Source organism: Protopterus annectens, chromosome 11.part0 (assembly GCF_019279795.1).
Source record: "Protopterus annectens isolate FY-2018-M chromosome 11.part0, PAN1.0, whole genome shotgun sequence".
NCBI classification, from domain to species: Eukaryota; Metazoa; Chordata; order Ceratodontiformes; family Protopteridae; genus Protopterus; species Protopterus annectens.
This window is the reverse complement of record NC_056745.1, coordinates 1,128,694,379-1,128,720,131: the sequence shown is the minus strand read 5'-3', so window position 1 is coordinate 1,128,720,131 and position 25,753 is coordinate 1,128,694,379. Positions and strand designations below refer to the sequence as shown.

General features: G+C 40.4%; 1 protein-coding gene across 1 annotated transcript in view; it reads left to right on the top strand.

Annotated features, from left to right (window-relative positions):
* BRAF (B-Raf proto-oncogene, serine/threonine kinase) overlaps positions 1–25,753 on the top strand; it is a 1,627,514-nt gene that overhangs the window by 364,500 nt on the left and 1,237,261 nt on the right. The window contains exon 5 of the mRNA XM_044088485.1: positions 23,397–23,499. Within this exon, the coding sequence (XP_043944420.1) occupies positions 23,397–23,499 (103 nt within the window). The remainder of the gene's footprint in view (positions 1–23,396; positions 23,500–25,753) is intronic.

Here is a 25,753-nt window from a genome sequence, read left to right as displayed (position 1 = left end):
GAGTTTCAATTCCGAAGTCTTCATTAAAAGCTTAGTACTCCGTTGGGGAAACTTTTTTTCTTGCTCCTGACCGATGTCAGAAAAAGTTAATTGTATTTCTTGTGGGAAGCAAATATCTCATATGGACTTTCATTCTTACTGTATTCTTTGCCTAGGCCCTGACCACGACATTTCAAGTTGTTGGTTTTGTGCTAGATTTAACCAACGCTATATTAAGCGTCGGTACGATTTTGCACCAAGCTATTTTGGACGCAGATTTAATTATACAATGTCATCGGATAGCCATCCGACTACTGGGGTTCACAAAAAACGCAAAGAAAAAGACAGGCAACCGAGGTCCAAAACAGACGAAGCTTCTCCTAAGCCAGTCGCCGGTTCTCAGTGAAGCGCTTTCGCAGCCCCTGATGCCTGCTACTTTAGAGTCCCAGGCCACTACCGACTCCTACATGGAGTTAGTCAGGCCATCAGATACTCAAGGTATTGGAGCCTCGGAGACTATTCCCTCAGATGGGTCCGGAGCTGCTGAGTGGGCATCGGCTTCTGAGGGTGTATTCAGACCTAAACAATTATACATTAAACTGACTTCAGCTTCAAAGGCAAATACTAAAGCACGTTTAAAAGCAAAGAAACAAGTTCACCAGCCACATGGACAGGCCTCCATGCCCAAAAAACAGATGCTCAAAATGGCCAAAGACTTAGTTACCTTGATCAGGGGTTCCCAACCCCCTCCTGATAAGAGGCCTAGGCAAGAGACAGACTATGAATCTTCAGATCAGGTTTCCATTTCCTCTGATTCCTCTTCTGATCAGCAATATTCTCTTCCCCCCTATGAGGATTCTGATGCTGAAGAATCTATTCCTTCAGCTTCTCCTCCTGAGGACTATTCCTTTGGGGAAACCTTGCATACTATGAGGGAACATTTCCACTGGGAGAGCCAAGATTTTTCAGAATCTAAGAAGAGGCTCAGGGATTTCCTTCTACTACCTCAACACAGGCCATTCCCCCTATTCAAGCTATTCCCCCTGTGTTAGACATTGTTGATTATGTGTGTTCAGAGTCTAGTCTGACCCCTGACTCCTTACCTCCAGCTCCTGTTAAGCCTGACAGATACTACAGGGTTCCTGACTCTCATAAATTCCTTTTCAAAAACCTGCTGCAGACCCAGAAACTATTTCTCAGGGTCCCAAAGGGATTAAGGCTTCCACTGCAAAAAAAAGCCCTACCCCCTCTGACAGAGATTCTAGGGCACTGGATAGATGGGGAAAAAAGATTTACACATCTGCTACCTTGGCTATAAGGGCCTTAAACTGCCAGTTTCACATGCTCAAATATCAGCAATATGTCATGACACTGCTTAAACAGAAAATGTTGGTAAATTCTGAATGTGCAGATGATAAAGAAATGCAGGATTTATTGCATGCAGCTGAACAAGTTGGAAAGCATACTTTGCAATGTGGTTTTGATTCTCTGGAGACCTCCTGCAAGGCCGCTGTTACGGGCTCTGTAATTAGGAGGCATGATTGGTTAAAGGAACAAAATCTGCCTCATCATGTCAAAGCTAAATAGTTAGATGCAACATTACAGCATGATACCTTGTTTGGTGTTAAGGCAGAAGAGGTGTTAAAGAAAATGGAGGACAAAGCTAAATGTATGCAAACGGTCAAAGATTTTTTTACAAGTATAGCCGCCTAGGTTTGGCAGACACTAGCCTACAAAGAATTGGTCCTTTCCAGTGTCAGATAGACCTCAAAGGGGCAGATCCAGACGCCCTAGAGGCAGATCCCAGCCACAAGGTTCGTACAGGTCTAAACAACGGGGTGCTTCTACCTCCAGAAGTGGAGAAGACAAAACACAACCATACAGGAAACAGTCCCAATGACTTACCCCTGCCTACACCAAGCACTTATCTACTGGCAGCACTTTTAGGGGGGAAAATAGCGCTTTTTTCTCAAAATTGGCACATTATAACCCAGGACAAATGGGTTCTAGACAAGTGTCACAAGGCTACAAGTTTCACTTCCACACCCTGCCAGGGGCAAACGGTTGGCCAGACCTGCCAAAAAATCAATGGGCAGAGACTCAAAAACAAGTTTCATCCCTTGTGGACATGGGGGCTATTCAAGTTCCACAGCAAGAGCAGGGACAAGGATTTTACTCAAGACTGTTCTTGGTACCCAGAAAGGACAAAGCATGGAGACCAATTCTGGACCTATCTATTCTAAACACTTTCCTGGATATACCAAAATTCAAGATGTTGACCTTAACAGCAGCTTCTGCCCATGCTGGGCAGAAAGGCTTGGCTCGTCACTTTAGATCTAAGAGGCATACCTCCATGTCCCAATCAGACAATCATGCAGAAGATGCTTCAGATTTAAGGCTGGTTCAAAGCATTACCAATTCTCTGCACTGCCCTTTGGCTTATCTACTGCGCCCAGGGTCTTCACAAAGTGCCTGGCACCAGTAATTGCTTTCTGCAGACAGAGGAATACAAATACATCCTTACTTGGACGACTGCCTCATTCAAGCAGAGAACAAGGACATTCTACTACAGCATCTGGTGTGTGTAAAAAGACTTTTAACATGCCTAGGGTACGCAGTCAACGAAAAGAAATCAAAACTAGTACCCTCTCGAGAGATAATATTCCTGGGTGCAAGCTTAAATACAACTGCCCAGATGGTTATCTCATGCCAGACAAAGGCAACTGACTACCTATTTCAAGGAAATGGCAACAAAGGCCCAGTTATCTGCAAGAAAAATTCTGCAGGCTTTGGGATTGATGGCATCCTGCATCCTACTAATTCCATATGCAAGACTGCATATGAGGAAACTTCAATGGTACCTAAAAAGTCTCTGGACACAACATTGCCACAGCCTGGAAACAATGATTACTCTCATTCCCTGCCTGCAACAGGAGTTCCGATGGTGGGCAAAGGCTTGTCACCAAAACAAGGGACAGCCATTCTCACTACCCACAACCAGGCAGAACCTAACAACGGATGCATCAGATTATGCCTGGGGGGTCCACATGGCAGGAAGAGGCATTCAGGGCACCTGGTCCACAAATCAAATGCATCTGCATATCAATCAAAAAGAGATGCTAGCTGTTCACAATGCCCTGGCAGCCTTCAAGGACCTAATTCATCCGGGACAACTACTGATGAAGACAGACAATACCACGGTCATGTGGTACATAAACAAGCAGGGGGGCACGCATTTTATCCCCTTTGCAGACTAGCCATGTCTTTATGGGACACAGCATTGACTTACCAAGTTCATCTGCAGGCACAATTCCTGCCAGGAAAGGACAATACTCTGGCAGATGAACTAAGCAGAAACCTCATGGATCCCCACGAGTGGCACCTGGATCCACAAGTCTTCAGCATGATAATAAAGAAATGAGGACTTCCAGACATAGATCCGTTTGCCTCCCCTCACAACTTTTAACTAAAAAGATTCTGCACAAGGACTTATCACAGACAAGCATGGAAAGTGGACGCCTTATCTTTCAGCTGGAAAAACCTATCAGTATATGCCTTTTCTCCACTGCCTCTCCTCCCCAAGGTACTCCTAAAGGTGAGACGGGAGAAACCAAAAATGATTCTGATTGCCCCAGACTGGCCCCGCCAGTACTGGTATCCGATCTTAAGGAACTTGTCTCAATGTCCAGCATGGACCTTACCTCAAATACCTCACCTACTGTCCCAACAAAACAATCAGATTCTGCACAGCCAACTCAGGACTCTAAACCTGGTAGCATGGCAGATAATGTAGCCATACAAAGCACACCTCTCAGTAAAGCTGTGATGGATGTCATTTTGGAAGCCAGAAGGCCTAGTGCTAGAAAATCCTATGCTGGAAAATGGAAACGATTTTGTGTTTGGAACCAAGCTCAAGGAACTGACACAGCTGTACCAAATATTCCTCAGATTTTGCAATACTTAACTGAGATGCTGGATAAAGGGCTATCTTTTTCATCAATTAAAATTCATGCCTGTGCCATTTCAGCTCATTACAATACAGAGCCACCACTCTTTTCTCATCCTTTATTAAGGCAGTACCTCAGAGGAGCCAAAAATTTAAGACCTCCAAGGAGATCGCCAATTCCTGCAAGGGACCTCAATTATGTCTTGGAAAAACTCACCCTACCTCCTTTTAAGCCAGCTGCTACTGCGGATATAAAGTTTTTATCCTGGAAAACAGCTGTGCTCCTAGCAATAACTTCTGCAAGACGAGTATCAGAGCTACAGGCTGTCATGGCTGTGGAACCTTTTATCATTTTTTATCCAGACAGGGTCTCTCTGAGGACAAACCCTACATTCATGCCTAAGGTGGTGTCCAGTGTAGCCCTTAACCAAACTATTCATTTACCAACCTTTTATCCAAAACCACAGAACAAGGGGGAGAAAATTCTCCATTCGTTGGACGTACACAGACAACTTAGATTCTACTTGGACAAAACTAAAGTTTTCAGAAAGACAGAACAACTACTAGTGGCATATATGCTGCAGGATCACAAGGAAAGGCTGTCTCCAAGCAGACTATTTCAAAGTGGATAGGTCACTGCATTCGTTTCTGCTACTCTCACCATGGCAAACCATTGCCTAAGGGCATTAGGCCACATTCAACCAGAGCTGCAGCCACTTCTGCAGCCTTTCCAGGGGAGTACCAACCAAAGACATTTTAGAGGCTGTTACTTGGAGTTCAGTGCACACCTTTACAAAACATTGCAATCTGCCACTTTACTCTAAATCCAGAGCTGGCTTTGTCACTGCAGTTCTGCAGGGCCTCATAGCCGCACCTAATGTTGTTTAGCTCCAGTCCCCCCAACCATAGCTTTGGGACTCTACCCAAATGTAATGACTGCAACAGTGAAACATGAAGAACATAGTACAGTTGTGTATACTTACCATAAATGTAAATGTTCGAGTGTATTCACTGTTGCAGTCCAGGTTACCCACCAGCCATCCCCCTTATTTTTGCTGGAACTTATCTTTACTTCTCTGATCTATACAACCTATGGTGGTGTATTTGCTTGTAGATGAAGGTAAAGTTTATTTTGGTGCATGTATGTGTTTTATATATATATATATATATATATATCTAGCCTACCCTTTTGGGGGCACCTGACATCTGGGGCAAGAAAAACTGAAGAAAATGGCGTCTGCTGCATCTTTTATACCCCTGATGGCCTGACGTCAGGGAAGGGGTGACAGCAACCGACACAGGACCCAAGACTTTGGAATTCAGGCCGACTGAGGGCAACCTGCCAGCAGGATTACCCAAATGTAATGACTGCAACAGTGAATACAATCAAACATCTACATTTATGGTAAGTGTACACAACTGCACTTTTTTCAGTGTGACTGTATGCCCAACACTAGTGACTGGATTTGTCAGTAAGTGCGTTTGCTCTCCAGAGAATGAAACAGATGTTACATTTACTTAAATTAGCTTGTCCAAAATGATAGAATGTGGAATGGTATCGGAGGCTTTGGCTGAGTCGAGATAAGCATTGCAGATTGATTCATCTGTATTTAGTGCATCAGTGTCATGCTCAGAGAAGTCTACCTAGTTTATTAGGCAGGATGGACCTTTAACAAACCCAAACCTGTTTGGATCACTGAAAAGTAGACTGCTCATGTCCTTTTTACCAAATTCTATGATGGTATGCCTCATTGCTTTACACAGGTAGGTGTGTAAGCCTCATCATCTTTATTTTGTAGGTTCATTGGTGACCCTTCCTTGTGGACTGGTATGACTACAACAGTTCTCCACACCTCTGGCACAAAAGCAATGGAGTGGCAGAGATTGAATAGGTTTAGTAGTGTGTCTATAAGGCTGTGCTTGGTGCTGACAAGAAGGCAGCCTGGCACATTTTCTGGACCCATGGAGCTAGTGGTTTTTGCTTTGGATGGAGGCCTCAAGACTTGCTGTGGAGTGATCTGAGAAGCAGGCATGCCAATATGTGGGGGAAAGTAAGGGGGAGATGAGTATAAAGTTTGAGCTAAGGTTATCTTCTGGTATGCTGGCTGTGTCTTTAGGGATGTTTGTGTCGATGGCTTTCTTTAGATCACTGTTGCAGTAGGATTCCAATACTGACTGGTTATCCTGGTAAAGTAACCTAAGATCTGGCTGGCGTACCAAAGCCAGTACCTTCCTGACACTATATATGTAGCATATGACCTATGTCTGTGGCCTTAGGGGTGCATAAGCAGACACAGCAATGCAAGATCCTCAGACTCTCTTCCCATCAGTCTGAACATAGGATCTTCTCTCCAGCTGGTTTAAGCACTGCGTTGTTGCTGCTGCTACCACTGACTTGACTTATTCAGTTAAGTACCCCACTGGGGAAACTTCTTATTTTGACCTTTTTTTTTTTTTTTGGCTACTTGTTGCTTAAGATTTGCTCATGTCAGCAAAGCAAGGGAAGTGAGACTTTTGTAGGCAAGATCCTTTATTAAAACCTCCCCTCTCAGTTTCTGTCTTGTTTAGGAGCTGACCATGATTATAGAAATTTTATAATCTGCCAGTCATTCATTCCAAAACCCTTCAAACCATACTTTCCTTCTTAAATGCTTATTTAGAGGCCCAACTTCTGAAGTGTCTTGTGCAATGCAAAATGGTGAAATTCAGCTTAATGTACCAAAATCATACACAATTATCTTGAGAGAAATTGAAGAACTATGTTCCAAATACCTTTAAAAAACTAAATTAAACACGGTAGATATAAACAATTGTGAAACCTTATGGAATGCAATGCTATCCAGAGAGAAAATGATATCCAACGCATATAAATTAATTTCTGAGATTAAATTCCAAGACAACATACTCATCTCAAACTATTGGTTTAAAAGTAACTTTTCAATAACTAAACCAGGCTTTGACCTTAACACTTAAAACATAACCACTGAAAAAGTTAACACACACAACTCATGATTAGCAACAATGCTTATCTTACCCTCTCAGTACTACACAAATTTAACTCTTCCAATTCACCACATTGTCCAGATTATAAGTCACAGAAAGCAGATCTAATCCATATGTTTTGGAGCTGCAAATGCATATTTAAATGATCGAACTCTTTAAAAATCCAATTACAAAAACAAGGCTATGAATAAGGGAATTTGCTCTCCTTCACATACCCCCCCCCCCCCCCGAAGTATCCAATAGTCAAGCGATCGTACATATCACATTATTCCTATTAATAAAACTATACATAGCATCCAAATGGGGGGACAGACTGAACATCAACTGGGCTGAATTCAAAAAGATGGCAGTCAAACACCTGCTAGCTTATAAATCGATAATTGATGCGAAAAATAACATTAAGAAACTAGAAATATAGGAACAGGTCTTTAACATACTGCTAGCTTAATCCACCCACATTAACATAAAGACACAGGTCCTTATTTGCAGACACACCTCTGACACACACACACAGATATGTAATAAGAATTCTCCACAACAGTGTAAGCTCACTAAATAGATGTGATATCAAAATATGGCACTTTTGTGCAGTTGTAAATAAGTTTTCTGTGTGGATACTGTTCACCTATAATACTTTACCCAGTATAGTATTGCATTGTATCTATTGCTCTGTTTTGTCTTGTACTTTGAAAAATTAAAAATAAAGAATTTTGAAAAAAACTGGTGAAATTCTAGGCCTCTGACTTCCTGCTCCCATGCAAAAGGAGGGAAACCAAGCCCTTGAATCTTCAGCTATCCAGTCTGAATCAAGTGTTCCTGTTGAGATAGTATAGGAATCTGTAATATGTCTGACCACCCATGAGAAGGGCCAATTTGGTCTGCTTCCTGAACATCCAACAAGACTGAGTCTATCATGACAATAGAGAAGGGGAAACCTAGGGCGATCATTTTAGAGGGACTAGTAGGCATTTCACAAATACTAGTTAGGCAAGAGGTACTGGGCACCTACGGTCCGTCAAGGTTCTGAAGCATAGCACTTTGTTAGAGCAGATGTCCCGACTCAAAAAAAGGAGGAAAAAGGAGCCTAAACATGTTTTCCCACTCAATATGACCCAGGAAAAGGAATGGCTTGAATTTTTACAAGGTGTATACAAAGCCATTTATGTCTTTAAAGCCCCCTTCTTTTCTTGATACTCCTTCACGCACGCACCCTTTTCTCATAAGGAGACAGTATGACTCTTCATCTGAGGAGGAGGAATACAGTTCAGATGTGGATTCCTTATAGCATACTCTTCGTGTATTCGCTCACCTCTGATGGTGGAAATGCCTCCCCATAAGAAATCTCCTTTGGGGAGATTATCACTAGGATAATACAACATTTGAATGGGGATTTAAGAAAGGCATTGATGTGTAGAAAAGGTTCATACTTCACTTTGGAGGATTTGAATTTGCTTCTGAGAATTTGATTTTTCTTCCTTGTTCTTTGTTAATCTTTGAGATCACTTGGAGGTTGGTGTACTAAATCTGTTCTTACAGACAGTATATTTTGTACTGTTATTAAATAGTTTGTTAGGATTCCACCATAGTTATTTTTTGAACATTTCATTGTATTTATGTCTGAGGTAGACCAGTGCCTCACTGCATGATTTTAGGTGAGAATATAAACTGCTCAAGTGTAGCTGTGTGTGAGATGAATGTTAGAGGAGGGGAGTGGTTAGATTTCATCATCAGCTAGCTATAATAGATAGATCATTTAATAATAAATAATATTCCTTAAAGACAGAAGATTTTGATGGTAATTTGGGTTTAACCCTCATTGTGTATATTACTAAACACTGGTCAGATTTGAACATCGATGGGGTCTCTAGAATATACTGGGGTTGTATTGTAAAGAATTAGAGTCACTATTTTGATTTCCTAATTGGGACATAACTAGTTGGTCTAAAAAGCTAGTATTTATGAAGTCTAGAAAGTTTGCATGCTTGTTCATGGTCATGTAAATTTCACAGTTAATGAAATGATAGCTGATATCCTCCAGAAGAATAGATTCAGAGGGGAGAGATTCCAGTTTGCCTTGTGTGTTGTGGGTGAAGTATAGGGGATACAGTAGTTTCCTGTGATGTGGTACTTTTATTTGTTTGTTTTTGGAAAGTAAGAAGGATGTAGAGAAGCTTGAGGTAGCTGTCTCAAGCTACTTAAATTACTAGGCACAGCATCAAATGCATTTATGATGTAGTGGATGCCTCTTCCAGGGCTGCAGCCCCTGGTTTAGTCATCAGTTATGCATCATTGCACAGCCAACCCATCCCTGAGGACTTCAAATCTAAAATCCTAGATTCTCCCCTAGACAAAGACCTCCTGTTTGGGCCAGAAGCTGTAAACTCTTCAAAGCTGTACAAGAGGAGGGTAAAACTATTGAGGACTGTAGACAGATTTTACTTTCTACCGTCCCTAGATACTACAGGGACTATCTAGCTAAGTCCACTTCCTTTGTTAAGAGGAACCCTTGGTCCACCCACAAATAAAAGAAGAACTCCAAGAAAAAGATTCAGGCACCTCTTCCCTCCTCAAACCCTACACCCGTCTTTTAAAAAGACTTTCTCCATCACTTCTTTTCTGTAAAATGGTTAACTATAGACAAATGAGTTTTACTGTCATCAAAAAAGGCTCTGCCATGTCATGGAAAAGCATCTCCTATCTAAAAGGCTTTCCTCCTCTTTCACAACACCAGCTCGTTTTTCTTGACCCTGTCATTCAGGGCATATTAGATTAAGGCACCATAGAAAGAGTGACGTCCTCCTTCATAGGAAAAGGTTTCTGTTCCAGAATCTTTCTGGTGCCAATGAAGGAAGGACATGGGAGACCCATTCTGGATTTCTGTCTTCTAAACATGTTTCTAAAGGTATCTACTTTCAAAATGCTGTATCTGCATACCCTTCTGCCTTTAATTCGTCCGCACATCTTTCTTGTATCACTAGACCTGAAGGATGCCTACCTCCACATCCCCATTTGACCCTCTTGCAGGAAATTCCTCAGATTTTTCTCAGGCTCTCTACATTTTCAGTTTAGTACTTTGCCCCTTACTCTTTCTACAGCACTGAGTTTTTACAAAGTTCCTAGCTCCAGTGGTAGCCTTCCATCTCACATCGGGAATTCAGATTTTCCCTTACCTGGATGACCTACTTTTTAAGCTCTCTCCTTAGAGTTCCTCATTGAGCATGTACATTTCCCGGTACATCTCCTATCCATCCTACAGTTCTCAATCAACTTCAAAAATATCCCGTCTCACACCCACTCAGGACCTGGTCTTTCTGTGTTGCAGGCTAGACTCATATGGAATGCTTTGCCTTCTTTCCTCAGGAAAACGTTCTCAGTCTGGCCACTTTTTTCAAGACCCTCTATTCAGTGTCTTAATTGCACAGAAGGGAGATGCTCAAGGCTTTGGGTTTCATGGCAGCGGCCATTCCAGTGCTTCCTCTGTACCTGAAATCAGTGTTGTCTCAACATTCCTATCCCCTGGATACCCTGATCCCTGTATTACCTTGTCTCAAAAAGGAGCTACTGTGGTGGTAAAAACAGGTCATGCTCAACCTGGATCTTCCTTTCACCCCAGCCCCACCCAACTAAGTTCTTCTTCATACAGATGCCTTGGACAGAACATTGGGGGGGGGGGGCTTGGACAGGACCCCATCGAGTACGGGGAAATGGTCTTCTACTATCCTGAAAGAACACATCAACCTGAAATTAGAGCCCTTCTTCAAGTCCTGCAGATGGTCTGTCATCGGTGGATACCAGCATCGCTACTGGTGTACACAGACAACACCACAGTTAGGTGGTATATGAACAAATGGGGGTGGGGGGGTGGACACAAGATCTTAAACACGATGCATGCTAGCACAGGAGGCATGGCACCTAGCCACACAAAATGTGCATGACTGTAATAGCTATATACTTCCCCTCATAGGTGAATGTACTGGCAGACTCCTTAAGCAGGTCCTTGAATGAACCCTTAACAAACAAGTCTTCAAAACTGTAAGGCATCAGTGGGGAACACCACAAGTAAACCTTTTTGCTTCACCCAAAATACACTAGCTTCCCCTGTTCTGGACCATGAGTCCTTCCTCCTTAGGTTGGAGGCCAGATGCCTTTTCTTTTTCCAGTGATAGGGGAGGTTCCTGTATGCTTTCTTCCTCTGTGATTGCTTCCAAAAATCCAATCCTTCTAATAGTTCACAAAGAAGTTTCAAAACTTACTGCTGGTCCCCTTCTCACCAAGACAGCATTGATTTCCTCTCCTATTCCACCTGCCCAAGGAAAACTATTGGAAAATACTGTTGCAACCAGATGTGCTCACTCAGCAGCAAAGTCTGTTTCTCCTTCCAAATCTAGCCCCTCTGTTTCATTCTGTGGACAGTAGGGTTCTGATCCCTCAAAGGAAGCGGCTTCTGTAAGGAGATGGTTCAGGTTCTACAGGAAGCCAGGAAACCTACCATAAGAAAATCACTTACAGCTAAGTGTAAAAGATTGTCAGTTTGATGCTTCAGGCACAACAAGGATCCATTATTATCAGATACCCCCTTTTTTATTGTGAATTATTACATTCTGCTCTGGCCTAGTCTTCCTTTTAAAGCCCATCTGTCTGCCATTAACACCTGCTTACCTTTTGATCCTCCTCTCTTGTCCTGGACGGAGGACAAATGTTTCTTGACAGGAGTCTATCATCTTAAGCAACGTAAGAAACCTGTTTTTCAACCATGGATCACAACTTTGTGCTTGAAAAAATACTTTGCCTTCTTTTCAGCCAGCAGCTTCTGCCACTTTAAAATTCTGCACCTGTTAGACTATCCTTCGGCTGGCTGTTGCCTCTGTTTGCAGAGTGTCCAAACTTCAGGCTGTTATGGCTGTTCCACCCTTTCTTGTTTTCCACAGGGACAAAGTGACTCAAAAGGCCAATCCATCATTCATGCATGAAGTGGTGAATGAGATGTCCCTCAACCAGGCTATCCAACTGCTTACCTTTTTCTCTAATCCCTTAAACAAGAGGGAAGAATTCTCCATGCACTAGATGTTCACGGGCAGCTAAAAAAATGACCAACTTTTTGTTTCATTTGTGGACTCCAAACTGGACCAATCTGTCTCTAAACAAACCACTGCATTCTGGATATCCAAGGCTATTTCTTTCTGTTTCACACAGTAAGGAAAAGCATTGCCTTCCTGCCCAAAAGCATATTCTACTCAGGCAGTGGCCTCCTCTGGGTCATTCTGCAAGGGTCTAGATGCCAGGTCCCTCTTGGAAGTGGCCACCTGGCCTCTGTGCATACCTTCACCAAGCATTACAGGATTGATGCTTTTTCAAGATCCAGAGCTGCCTTTGCTAAGTCTGTCCTTGCTGGTGTCCTGGACAGCTCATCTTCCTTTAACCAACCTCCTTTTCTACCTCCTTCAATACTGGGAATCACCTATATGTTAAGAGTACTGCAACAGTAATTTCATCAGGACATAGTGCAGTTTATAAGAACTTACCATAACAGTAGATGTCCTACTGAGCACTGCTGCAGTATTCCTTCCCTTCCTTGCCCTCCTTTTCTCTTCCTCTGCTCCTATATTTCTCTGATTTTTTGGCGATTTACTTAACTCTTTGGGCTACACCCCTCCTACCTGACCACTTTCCTGTCTCTCTAATCTTCAGGCCGTTAGCTTGGAGGTAGTCTGAGGTATTTGTGTGTACATCCACGTATCATATGAGCTGGGTTTGCATGTCAGACATGCATTTCAGGAAGGTAAAGCTTTCGTACCCTGACCGAACATCAGTGGGCAAAAACCTGTATGTTAAGAATACTGCCACAGTGATTAGTAGGACATCTATTGTTAAAGTTCTAACACATCCCAAGCTTGTGTGTGTGTGTATATATATATATATATATATATATATATATATATATATATAAATATAAATATATATTATTGTGTGTATGTATGTATTGGACCATTAGAATGCCATCAGTAACTAAGCTAATAATTAGTCTATTATCATTTGTTTGTGTTGTGGCATCATTCTTGGTTGATGGTAGGATACTGCTCAAAACTTTTCTTATCAACCTCAAGACATTGAGAGCTCCATCACATTTCTCATCTTATGATTCAAAGAGGTGAGTCTTAAGATTCACTCCCACATGCATGACAACCAAGTAATATGTATACCTTGGGTAAAGGACTTGAGGGCTGTAATGCCCTGGTGGATCATAGCACCTGAGAGAGAGAGATTACCTTCAACCTGTCCTTAGTCAGCCCTGATGTGTGATGCATATTTGCATCTCACTATGGAATGACCTGTGATTAAGATGTTACTGGATGTGTTGCTCAGCCTTGCAGCAATGAGAACATAGACTTGCCAACTGAGTAGTGACCAGCAACACCTTTTGCTTCTCTGCTGTTTGTTGTGTACATGGAAGTTGTTTGCAAGTATGATGCTGAGTATATTGCATACCCAGCCTACATCTTGGAAGCCTTTGAGGTTTGGACAAGGGTGTCTTAAGCACCTCATTGTAAGGCTTATTTGGTGAGAAGGACAAGCTAGGCATGGTTGTGGGAGGTGGTTGTCAGTGCTAACTATCTGATGGGTACTACTACTACTGAGTTTTGATGAGAGGATGACCACCAGTTTTAGTAAGTACTTGTGCATGTCAGAAAGATAGCAGTGGGGATTCTGCAAGCCTTTGTAGAACCAAAAAATGAACCTTTAGAACCTTTAGACATTTGGAGACGGTACTTGGATGATTGTTGGATGGTGTGGCAGGGTGATAATATACGGATACAGGATTTTGTAAAATATCTGGATAATAATCCATGGGACATTCAGTTTACTTTAAATCAACAACATGATGAAATTGTATTCTTGGATGTGACAGTTTCTTGCCAAGCTGATCACACTTTGGCAACTAAGATACACAGAAAATTTCCCCAATACAATACACTTTTACATGCATCTAGCTGTCATCCCCACCACATCAACAACATCCCTAAATCCCAGTTTTTACGGATGAAATGGATTTGTTCCTCCGAAGAAAACCACTCTGAATGTGTAAGGGATTTGTCCAGCAGACTCATAAGTAGAGGATATAAGACACACCATATCAATCAAACCATCAACTAGATCAAAGATGTACCCAGATCTACATTATTACAATACTAACATTCACAAGATGATAGCCAATCTATTGTATCTCAGCTCATCAGATTTGTTACCACATTTGGCAGCAACACACCTTCTTTCAGAGACATCATTAACAATCACTGGGACATTTTGAAGGTCCATGAACACTTGAATGAAATATTACCTGACAAATGTGCTTTTTCATATCGTAGGGGCAGAACCATCCAATCTCATTTCACACACCACAAAAGATACAAACCATCTACATCTATTCAAGCTACTCTATTTGGTAATCCTCTGGTAGGATATTTTCCCTGTAATCACTGCAGCGCATGCAGACACATTTCTAAGACCAAAGAATTTTCTAGTAGTAATACCCCTAAGGTATACCAGATTAGAATTTTTGGCAACTGCAGTACTGATTGGGTGATCTATCTGGCCACTTGTACATGTTGTACATGTTCCTCCTATGTGGGTCAAACATCCAGACCACTGAGACACAGGATAAGTGAACATCTCAGTGCCATTAGAAATGGAAAAATTTCCAATGCCCTATACAAACATACCATAACTCACCAAACGGCACAATTTAAATTTGTGATTATTGACAAAATTGGATTGCATAGAAACTCTAAAGCAGGCTGGCATGACAAATTAAATGATATGGAATCCTCATGGATTACCAGGTTAGGGACTTTGTTTAAACCTGGTCTAAATGAAATGGAGTAATGTTTGTCAGCTTCTTGTTTCATGCATCTTTTGTAATACATGCTTACATTATATTATAATAATATTATTATAGTAGTATTATAATTCAAGGAGGCATACCTGCACGCCCCATCGACCAAATTGCAGAAGATACCTCAGATTTCTTGCAGGATCAGAGCATTATCAATTCTCAGCATTGCCCTTTGGCTTATCTACTCCGCCCAGAGTATTCACAAAATGGCTGCCATCAGTAATCGGTCACTGCAGGCTACGGGGAATCCAAATTTATCCATACCTGGACGACTGCCTGTTACAAGCGGACAACAAAAGCAAGCTGACAACAGATTTACAAAGGGTAATTTACTTGCTACAAGCCCTGGGATACACAGTCAATTTACAATAGTAAAGGGCTGATACCATCCCAAACAAGAACTTTCTTGGGGAATTGGACACAGTAAAACAGATGGCATTCCTAACTGCAGAAAAACAAAAAGAACTCCCTTTTTACTTCTTGGCATTAACAAAGCAGAACAAACTAACAGCAAGAAAAGTTCTGCAGGCCTTGGGCTTCATGGCATCATGCATAATCTTGGTCCCACATGCCAGACTGCATATGAGAAAGCTACAGTGGTACCTAAAGAATTTATGGTCTCAACAACACAGCTAGAAACAGAAATCCACTAATCCCATGCCTAAACAGGAGTTCCTATGGTGGGCTCATGCCAGTCAAACCCAGGCTACCCTTCCCCCTTTGCAACCAAAAATCACAACGATGCCTCAGACCTAGGAGGGGGGCAAAATGCTGGACAAATGCATAAAGGATTGTGGACTCAGGACCAGCTGCACCTGCACATAAACCAAAAGAAATGCTGGCAGTAAAACTGGCAATCCAAAATTCAGACCATTCCTCAAAGAAGGCCATTTGATGATAAGGACAGACAACACCACAGTCATGTGGTACATCAACAAACAGGGAGGCACTCTTTAACCCCCTATGCAGAATGACTTTGGACCTTTGGAATCTGGCTCTCAGCTACAACATCCAGTTACAGGCAATATTTGTACCGGGAAAAAAAACACCCCAGCAGACATTTAAGCAGAACCACCTCGGATGCTCACGAATGGATGCTACACCGACATCTTCAAGGCCATCACAAAGAAATGGGGAATGCCACAAATAGATCTATTCCTTCCCCCAAACACCAGCTCAAAAAATTTTGCACAAGGACATTCCACCCACTTGCATGGAAGGTGGACTCTCTATCCTTCAGCTGGAAAGGCCTGACAGCATATGCATTCCCACCTCTTCCTTGATGCACAAGGTACTACTGAAAATCAAAAGGAACGCCAAGGATAATTCTGATAGCTCCAAAATGGCCAAGACAACACTGGTACCCATTGCTGAGGAGCATGTCTCGGGGAAAATGTGGTCAATACCCCCGATGCCTTTGATGTTAACTCAGAACAACTACAACATCATCATCCAAACCTAAAAACCCCTGACTGCCTGGAACATCACATAGCAGAACTAACCCAGACCTTTCCCAAAGGGTTAAAGACATTATCCTTGAAGCCGCAGACCTTCAACAAGAAGGAACTATGCAGGAAAATGGAAAAGGTTTGTCATTTGGAGTACTGAAAGAGGAAAAGAGTGTCAACATAGAATTTCTAACATTCTGGAGTACTTGGCAGAGCTTCTACATACAGGCCTGTCCTATTCCTCCATCAAGATACATGCATCAGCTATTTCAGCAGAATACAGCTTTGATCCACCTGTCTTTTCACATCCTCTACTCAGGCAGTTCCTCAGAGGGATCAAGAATGTAAAACCTCCTAGGAAACCACCATTACCAGCATGGGACTTGAACTTTGTGCTAGAAAAGTTACCTTCAACCTGTCCACCCAAATTTGCATATTTGCATCTCACTATGGAATGACCTGTGATTAAGATGTTACTGGATGTGTTGCTCAGCCTTGCAGCAATGAGAACATAGACTTGCCAACTGAGTAGTGACCAGCAACACCTTTTGCTTCTCTGCTGTTTGTTGTGTACATGGAAGTTGTTTGCAAGTATGATGCTGAGTATATTGCATACCCAGCCTACATCTTGGAAGCCTTTGAGGTTTGGACAAGGGTGTCTTAAGCACCCTCATTGTAAGGCTTATTTGGTGAGAAGGACAAGCTAGGCATGGTTGTGGGAGGTGGTTGTCAGTGCTAACTATCTGATGGGTACTACTACTGAGTTTTGATGAGAGGATGACCACCAGTGTTAGTAAGTACTTGCGCATGTCAGAAAGATAGCAGTGGGGATTCAGCAAGCCTTTGTAGAACCAAAAAAACGAAACTTTAGAACCTTTAGACATTTGAAGACGGTACCTGGATGATTGTTGGATGGTGTGGCGGGGTGATAATATACGGATACAGGATTTTGTAAAATATCTGAATAATAATCCATGGGACATTCAGTTTACTTTAAATCAACAACATGATGAAATTGTATTCTTGGATGTGACAGTTTCTCGCCAAGCTGATTACACTTTGGCAACTAAGGTGCACAGAAAATGTCCCCAATACAATACACTTTTACATGCATCTAGCTATCATCCCCACCACATCATCATCAACAACATCCCTAAATCCCAGTTTTTACGGATGAAATGGATTTGTTCCTCTGAAGAAAACCACTCTGAATGTGTAAGGGATTTGTCCAGCAGACTCATAAGTAGAGGATATAAGACACACCATATCAATCAAACCATCAACTAGATCAAAGATGTACCCAGATCTACATTATTACAATACTAACATTCACAAGATGATAGCCAATCTATTGTATCTCAGCCCATCAGATTTGTTACCACATTTGGCAGCAACACACCTTCTTTCAGAGACATCATTAACAATCACTGGAACATTTTGAAGGCCCATGAACACTTGAATGAAATATTACCTGACAAATGTGCTTTTTCACATCGTAGGGGCAGAACCATCCAATCTCATTTCACACACCACAAAAGATACAAACCATCTACATCTATTCAAACTACACTATTTGGTGATCCTCTGGTAGGATGTTTTCCCTGTAATCATTGCAGCGCATGCAGACACATTTCTAAGACCAAAGAATTTTCTAGTAGTAATACCCCTAAGGGTATACCAGATTAGAATTTTTGGCAACTGCAGTACTGATTGGGTGATCTATCTAGCCACTTGTACATGTTCCTCCTTCTATGTGGGTCAAACATCCAGACCACTGAGACACAGGATAAGTGAACATCTCAGTGCCATTAGAAATGGAAACATTTCCAATGCCCTATACAAACATACCATAACTCACCAAACGGCGCAATTTAAATTTGTGATTATTGACAAAATTGGATTGCATAGAAACTCTAAAGCAGGCTGGCATGACAAATTAAATGATATGGAATCCTCATGGATTACCAGGTTAGGGGCTTTGTTTAAACCTGGTCTAAATGAAATGGAGTAATCTTTGTCAGCTTCTTGTTTCATGCATCTTTTGTAATACATGCTTACATTATATTATAATAATATTATTATAGTAGTATTATAATTATATTTAAGTTAAGTTTGATGGTATCATTTTTGAAGACCAAGACAAGCTCAGAGATCTATGACTTATTCCCAACAAATGTGATGAGTTTTTGGTGTATATACACCTTTAAATTATTTGTTATATAAGGATTGACCAGGATGTGCTGTTAAATCACTATCTTCTCTTTTTTGCACTGAAGAAGGCTAAAAGATAGCCGAAACCGGTTTGCAACACAAGGATTATATGGAATAAACTTTGCCACAAATAAAATATGTTTTAGCACTTTTCCCCTTGTGCTGGTTCATTTTTTGGTTCTACAATCTTTTTGGTTTGAACCGTGCACTCAGTCCTTCGTGCGTGGAACTTGGTTTGGTCCGGATTCTGCAAGCCTTCCCAGGAAATTTATTGTGTCTGTCTGTGTAAAAGGCAGTTACCATAGATGAAGGTGTTGTGGAAGGCATTGTTGTATAGAGCAAGATCAGTGAGACAGGGCCCTACGCGAGGGATTGTCCAAAGACTCTGCTCTTTATATGGCTTCTGTACAGTCTGGTCTGAGTGTGGAGGTTGGAAGACCATACTCAGGTTAGCAGGACATGTTTCCTTTTGCTCTTTGTGCAAAATAGTACTTTGTAAACTAGTTGTTTAAGCAGACTTGTGTGTACTTTTTTGGTATTAATTCATTCTTTGGCAGTGGTGGGATTTAAACCTCATCTGTTACATCCATCTTGTCTTCAATGTATGGAATCCTGCCTTCTGGGTGTCACTCTGGGTGGCAGTGGTGGATTCGTACTCATGTTTAGTATCAGTGGTTACAGTTTCCCATCAAATTTGGTGCTAGGCCAGCTTCATAGATATTATATGTGTCTGTATAACTGCAGTCCATCCAAGTAGAGGTTTGACATCCTGAAACACATTACAATGTTCCATACTGCACATATTATTTTACCTATATAATAAGGAACAAGTTCAAATAATAATGTCCACTATCGTCCTATTTAAAGAAGTAAAATGCCCCATAATTTTTAAATGTTTAGAAGAAGAAAAATCTATACTATAACCTCTTTCCAAAAACTTATGTAATTATCTATTTACATATGTGCAATAAAAGTTTTCAGGAACATCTTAATGATTGATTGTATTAATAAGTATTTGAATAATTTAGTTGCATTTTGTCTATGGAACAAATATGATAGACATATTGCTGATTTAAAGTTTTATATTTTAAAACAAGTAATGGATGCTGATAAACTAAAGATTATCTGAATAAAATGATAGGGAAGATAGAAGAAACTGTCTTGTATTTCAAAGCTGTGGCACCTTATGGGTTAAATTCAGATATTTCTTCTCAAACTTTGCTATGATTGGGTAATTATTTATGATGTATTCAAGGTGTGTTTTTTCATGAAAATTTTTCACTCCAAAAGAGTTTTAGAAGTGGAAGTGCTAAGGACATTAAAGCCGTTTTAACTGAACCATTTGACTGGTTTTGTCTTTATATTTTTGTTGTTATTTTATGCATGTCTTTACAAAACGGACAAACAGTGTGATTAAGATGGGATTTTGAGAATTTCATGGTAAAACTGAGCTTACCGAGGTTGTAGAGTTAGATACCCAGTTATTTGCAAAATATAGAGAAGGAAGAAATAAAACTGACAATGGTCAAGTCAGGCTTACGGGTAGGTCATCAGGGTTGGGATGATATGCTCATACAAATATAGACATGGGGGTACTTTACTGAATAATTTCTTCCATATTCTATTAGACTCTTGAAAGGGGAGGAGAGAGCTGCCAGCAACCTGTAAAAATGTTGTGGTGGTCGATTTACCTAAAAGAAGCAAATCTTGTAGATCCTGCCTTATGTAAACTAATTTCGATGTTAAATTATGACTGCAAAGTACACCTGACTGTATTAACAAAAAGGTCAGCAAGGGTGTTGCCAAAATTGATAGACCTAGATCATTGCGGATTTCTAGAGGGGAGGCAAACATTTGATAACACTAATAGATCTCAGGACAGATAATTACTTACTATTGGTAATCTCAGATGCAAGGACAACTTTTATATTAGAATAAGTTGGGAAATGCAAGTGTAAAGTGATAGCTGAATTTTATTTCTAATAATTACACTATTAAGGAAGATGTATAGAAAGTCAGAAGCAAAGGTAAAAGTGTGTGTGGGGAGTTCGTATAAAAGAACAAAGTAGAGGTGCTGTCTTCCCTGCTGCTGTTCACAATGTATATAGAACCATTAGAAGTAAGAGGTGCAAGCATCCAAATGTATGAGTGATAGGGGAGGCAGGAAAGAGCAGCATTGTTTGCAGACTCTGCAGTGTGTTTGTCAAATCCAAAACAAGATGTTTTGCTGCTGTTCAACGTTTTGAGACTGTTCCATATGTTTTAAGGTTATACAATGCAGGTAAAACAAAAGCTGAATCTGTAAACTGTGTGTTCTTGCATGGATTAGTACAGCAATGCCTGTACCTTTTGGGACATAGAAATAAATGAAGTACCTAGAAGAATAGCTTAGGAAAGACTCGGTCACAGCAAATGAGATGTGGATGGAAACTAAGCAGAAGATAAACTAAAAAGTATGGGAGTGGAAGTTTTTGATTATGGATCTAGATAGTAAAATAAAGGCAGTGAAAGTATTTTTGGTCCCCTTAAATCTGTATGTTTGCCAGGTGTATTTCTATCAACAGGGTGATGCATTATGCCAAGCAATCAATAAGGAACTAATGGCAGTGTAGAGTAAAGTGGGATAAAATGATATTGGCAAAGGAGCAAGTGGCATGTCGTTGCCTGATTTCAAAGTGTACTTTAAGACTATGCAATTAAAGCTATCATATTTACTGCAGGTAGAGGGGTATAAATTGAAATGTAAAGATGTGCTTTATGGGGCATTGAAAAACAACTAGAGATGGTGAGAGGTTGTCTTATTGGAAGTAACTGTTGGAAAACAAAAAGAGCCAGTTAGAAAGTTGTGTGTAAGGTGACAAATAGTATACTTAAAGGTAAGCTAGCAAGAGGGTGAAATAAGGAGATTTTTGCCAATAGGGTTCCCAAATGAAGGCATTTGAGAGTAGGTAAAAATTAATAGGAAGAAATGGTAGAAGTTAGCCAAGGAATCAGGATATTGGGAGCAAGTTTCCTGGCAAGGATGGATTGAGGGAGTGGGAGAGGAAGCAAAAGAGCTGTTTGGATTGCATGATATAGGTGTGTGCTGCCATAAGGGAGTAGTAGCAGTGTGCTGCCCACAAAATGCCTACAGGAATACAATAGTGGATTACTTTGAACAAGAAGGCTTTTCTTTTTTCTTATTACTTATTGATCCTGGGGAAGACCAGTCACTTCACCGGGTATGGAGAACCTCTTGGTGGATCTACTCCATTAATAAGTAACCTAAATTTGCTTAAATGGAATGTTATGGTACCACTACACTCAGTGTGGACCAGTGTTTTAGGGAAGAAAGAAATATGGGGGGGGGTTGAAAATGGCACAAAAGTAAAATATTAGTGAACGTCATGTGTTTGGTTGGAGAAATTAGTAGTTTGGGAATTAAAAAATTTACAATATAAATTCAGTAAGTCTAGGATTGTAATATTATGGTTATAGATGAGTTTCGAAACATGTTTGGTAAATTGAGTTCATTAAAGCTGTGTTTAACAAGAAATAAAAAATAAATAAATAAAACAGTACTCTAAGGGCCTAAACCTATATTACAATACATAAACAGAACTTGTTGCCATGAGAAATCTCTCTTCTAAAGGACCTACCTATGAAGCTGGTCAGGATGATGTCAAATTATATTTTTTCTAAACTGTTTTATTAGAAATTTACCATTTTGGATAAACTTGTATCTGATTAGTGACTGATAGCTATATTTAGGATGTATATATCAGTTACAGTTACAAGGGTAGACAATACTTAAGTTTTTGTTAGGGAAGTCCTTTATTATGTAATTATTCATACTTATCTGTGGTTGGAACTCATGCATAGATTCTCATTGAAGACAGGACACAAATAAAAGAGAACTTTATTTAAAAATGTCTAAAGTGAATGATAGCATACCTAAGAAGTTAATTTCTTCTAGTGATAAAGTTGTAAACTCCTTTATTTTTTATAATAAATGACTAGCTGGTTGTAAATGAACAGTTAAGCTCTTTACTTCAGAATTCTTGTTTACAGGGTAATAAAAAATAAAATATTGTAGACTTTTTTGCTTCGTGCAGTGTGTATTTATTTGCCTTTGTTTACTGTGCAAGTCCGGCTGGATAATACCCATTTTCAGTGGAGTCCCGGGAGAAAAGCTCCATTTACTTGCATTGCATTGTACTAAGATCCCAAACACAGACCATTGCAACTGAGTGTTGTAGTTATGTTTACAGGACTATTTATCAGGTATCCTGTATTTGATTTGATTGTTTGCATTTCTAACTTGGACGGTCTGTGTAAGCATTTATAGCCACTACTTTTCGGTGGAGAGAGAGGAAGAAAAGCACCACTGGGCATACCAGAAGATGGTTATGAATGTATTGAGTTTTTGAAGGCAAAGTTTTGCTGATCTGAGAAGCCATGTGGTTATGTGAGTGTAAAATATAATCTAGTCTTTATACTGTAAAGTTAAGATCACTGCCTTCTGTCTGGTCTTGTAAATGTCAGATTTTTTTGTACAAAATTTAATTCCTTCCAGGACTGGTTCTCTAGCATGTGCCTGTTGCTTGCTAGGATGGGTTCTGGCTCACTTGAAACTGAGTAGGATAAAATGTACACTGACAAATTAATGAATTTATAATGTAAGAGTCTGAAACTTTTGTATACATACATTTTCTTTAAGCAAAACATAAATGACAGACACGACAACTGTGCAGTTTTTAAATATTTTAACAAATCTGCATTTTTTAAATAATTTAACAGCTTTCCATTGTTGAATAGTTGTGTACATTGTGCTTTGCAGCATGTTAACTGGTTTTCATTGGAAATTTATTTGCTTCATTTATTAGTAATGAATTTTGATAACCTGCACTTTAAGTGGTACCTTTTTTGTACATTTCAGAGAAAAGAAACCAATCGGGTGGGATACAGATATTACCTGGTTGACAGGAGAGGAACTACATGTGGAAGTGTTGGAGAATGTTCCATTGACAACACACAATTTTGTATGTACTTCAATTAATATTTAATCCAAAATATCCTTTATTATTTTGTCTGATGTCATACTTAATATTTTCTAATCTGTTTTGATCCCAACAGCTCATAATTGTGTAATTACTCTCTTCGATATGCAAGACAATTGTTTAGTTAAGTAGTTATGTGATTTTGTCATCATGTTTAGTTATATTTTTGAAGAGCAACCAAGTGTTTGGCATGCCAAGATTGTATAACTGTGCAAGCAGTGTTATGTAAATAGTCAAAGTTGCTGTGCATTGCGAGTTTTGGAAACTGCAGAATGAGAATTGTTCAGTTGCAGTCATTGCACATATTTTCCATTTTGTTGGTCAGCTTGCATGTCACCAGTATTGCCTTTCTGAGTTCAGGCTCTAGTCATCAGTATGGTGGTTTTTATGACTGCAACTTGCACTACATCACCCTTTCCACTGTCTGCTGAGTTTTTATTGTGTAAGTATTAGGAATGGCTAATGACATGTAGATAGTTTGGGCACGTTGCTTTTAGTTTCCTGAAAGTAGTACTACACAACAAATGGCGAGTCTGATTTTGTTCAGTTGTCAGGCTGTAAATAGATTGGTGAAGTAAGGAGAATTTTGGTATGGATGATGTATTCCGCAGCAGTAGTTTTTTTTTTTTTTGATGTTAGGCTGTTCTTACTTTTCAAAGTGAAGTAAATTAGCCACCTTACTGTGAATACTGGTCAGGGTGCTAACATTTACAATTTTTGCAGCATTTTTAACTAATGTCACTACTTTCAGACGCTGTTTAAGTTTTTCAGATTTTTTGTCTTTGTAGAAATCTGGTATAGTTCCTCACATTCCCTTGATGTGCTTTTTTTTTGGTCCAGTATATTTAAATTTACAGATAGAAATTTAGCTGGGATAAATGGTTCTTTGTATCATGATCTTTGTAGTCAGTGCTGCAGTACTGATTCGGGTCTATATTATAACATCAAAGTCTTAAAACTTCGAATGTTATAATATCGAACCATTTCAATCACACCACCATAACAGGGAAAAAAAATTTGCTGTTCTGACAAACATACACACACAACACAAGCACACCAGAATAAATAATCCACACGCATACACTTCACAAAACCCTACACTAAACCATACATACACTTACTAGCTATCCACTTACCTTAACCCAACCCTAACCCTAAGGTCCGTAACTACCGCACACTCACCCTTTACCCGCTCCCTAACCCTAAGGTCACTAACTATTGCACACTCACCTTATCTGCCCCCTAACCCTAAAGTCCCTATCGCACGCTCACCTCACCCGCTCCCTAACCGTAAGGTCCCTGTCGCGCACACACCTTCGTTTGCACACTTACCTTAACCCAGTCCGTAATCTTTGCTCCACAATCGAGGAAATAGTGAGGCTGCAGAAACGGCCCACTGAATACTTTTCCTAGGAAAGTATTCGATATTCTGCAGCTTCACTATTTCCAGCGTTCAGTGCATAGGGTTCGATTCGATATTATAACATTCGAAGTTTTAAGACTTCGATGTTATAATATAGACCCACTGATTCTTGGGTCTCTCTGCCATGCAGAAGCCCATGAACGGCTTGATTTCCAGACTCTTTGCTTCATCCATAGCTGACTGATGCCCAACTGACTTCTGGATGTCCGGGTATAAAAAAGATGTCTGGAGCCATTTTCAGTTCTTTGTAGCAGTACTGTCCAGTGTGTTTCACATGCGTTCAAAACATTCACAGTCCATCAGTTGGCTTGTTTTTCCAGAGAACCTCCTGTTCCAGCTGGGTAAGAATCACACTGGGGAATTTTTCTCCATTTATTTAATGTTTAAACAAATCCCACAAAAAGATTAACTCATTGTTTGTTCTGTTTGGGGCCTCAGCACGATATCTCTAATTGTCCTGACTGTGCAAAACCTTAAAATGTAGGCCAAGGTATTAGCTGTCCCTATGGAGTCTTCCACTTTGATTTCCCTGGTGGTGGTGCAATGCACTGCTCCCACAGGGCCTTTGCAGACTGTCTGCTGGTGACATTCCCGAAGAAATGGAAAGATAAAAAGATGGGGACTCTGACCTTTCTGAGAAATTTCCAGCCCTAGTCTCCAAGTCAACTGAAGACTCCGGTGAGGTGCCTTTGCAGCCCCATAGTCCAGTGACTTCTAGGCCCAAAACCTCTAGAGCAACCCCTTGGGAGGCTGCAATGATCTCCAGCTTACCTACAAGTATTACCATGACACACATGTCTGAGGTTGCACAGC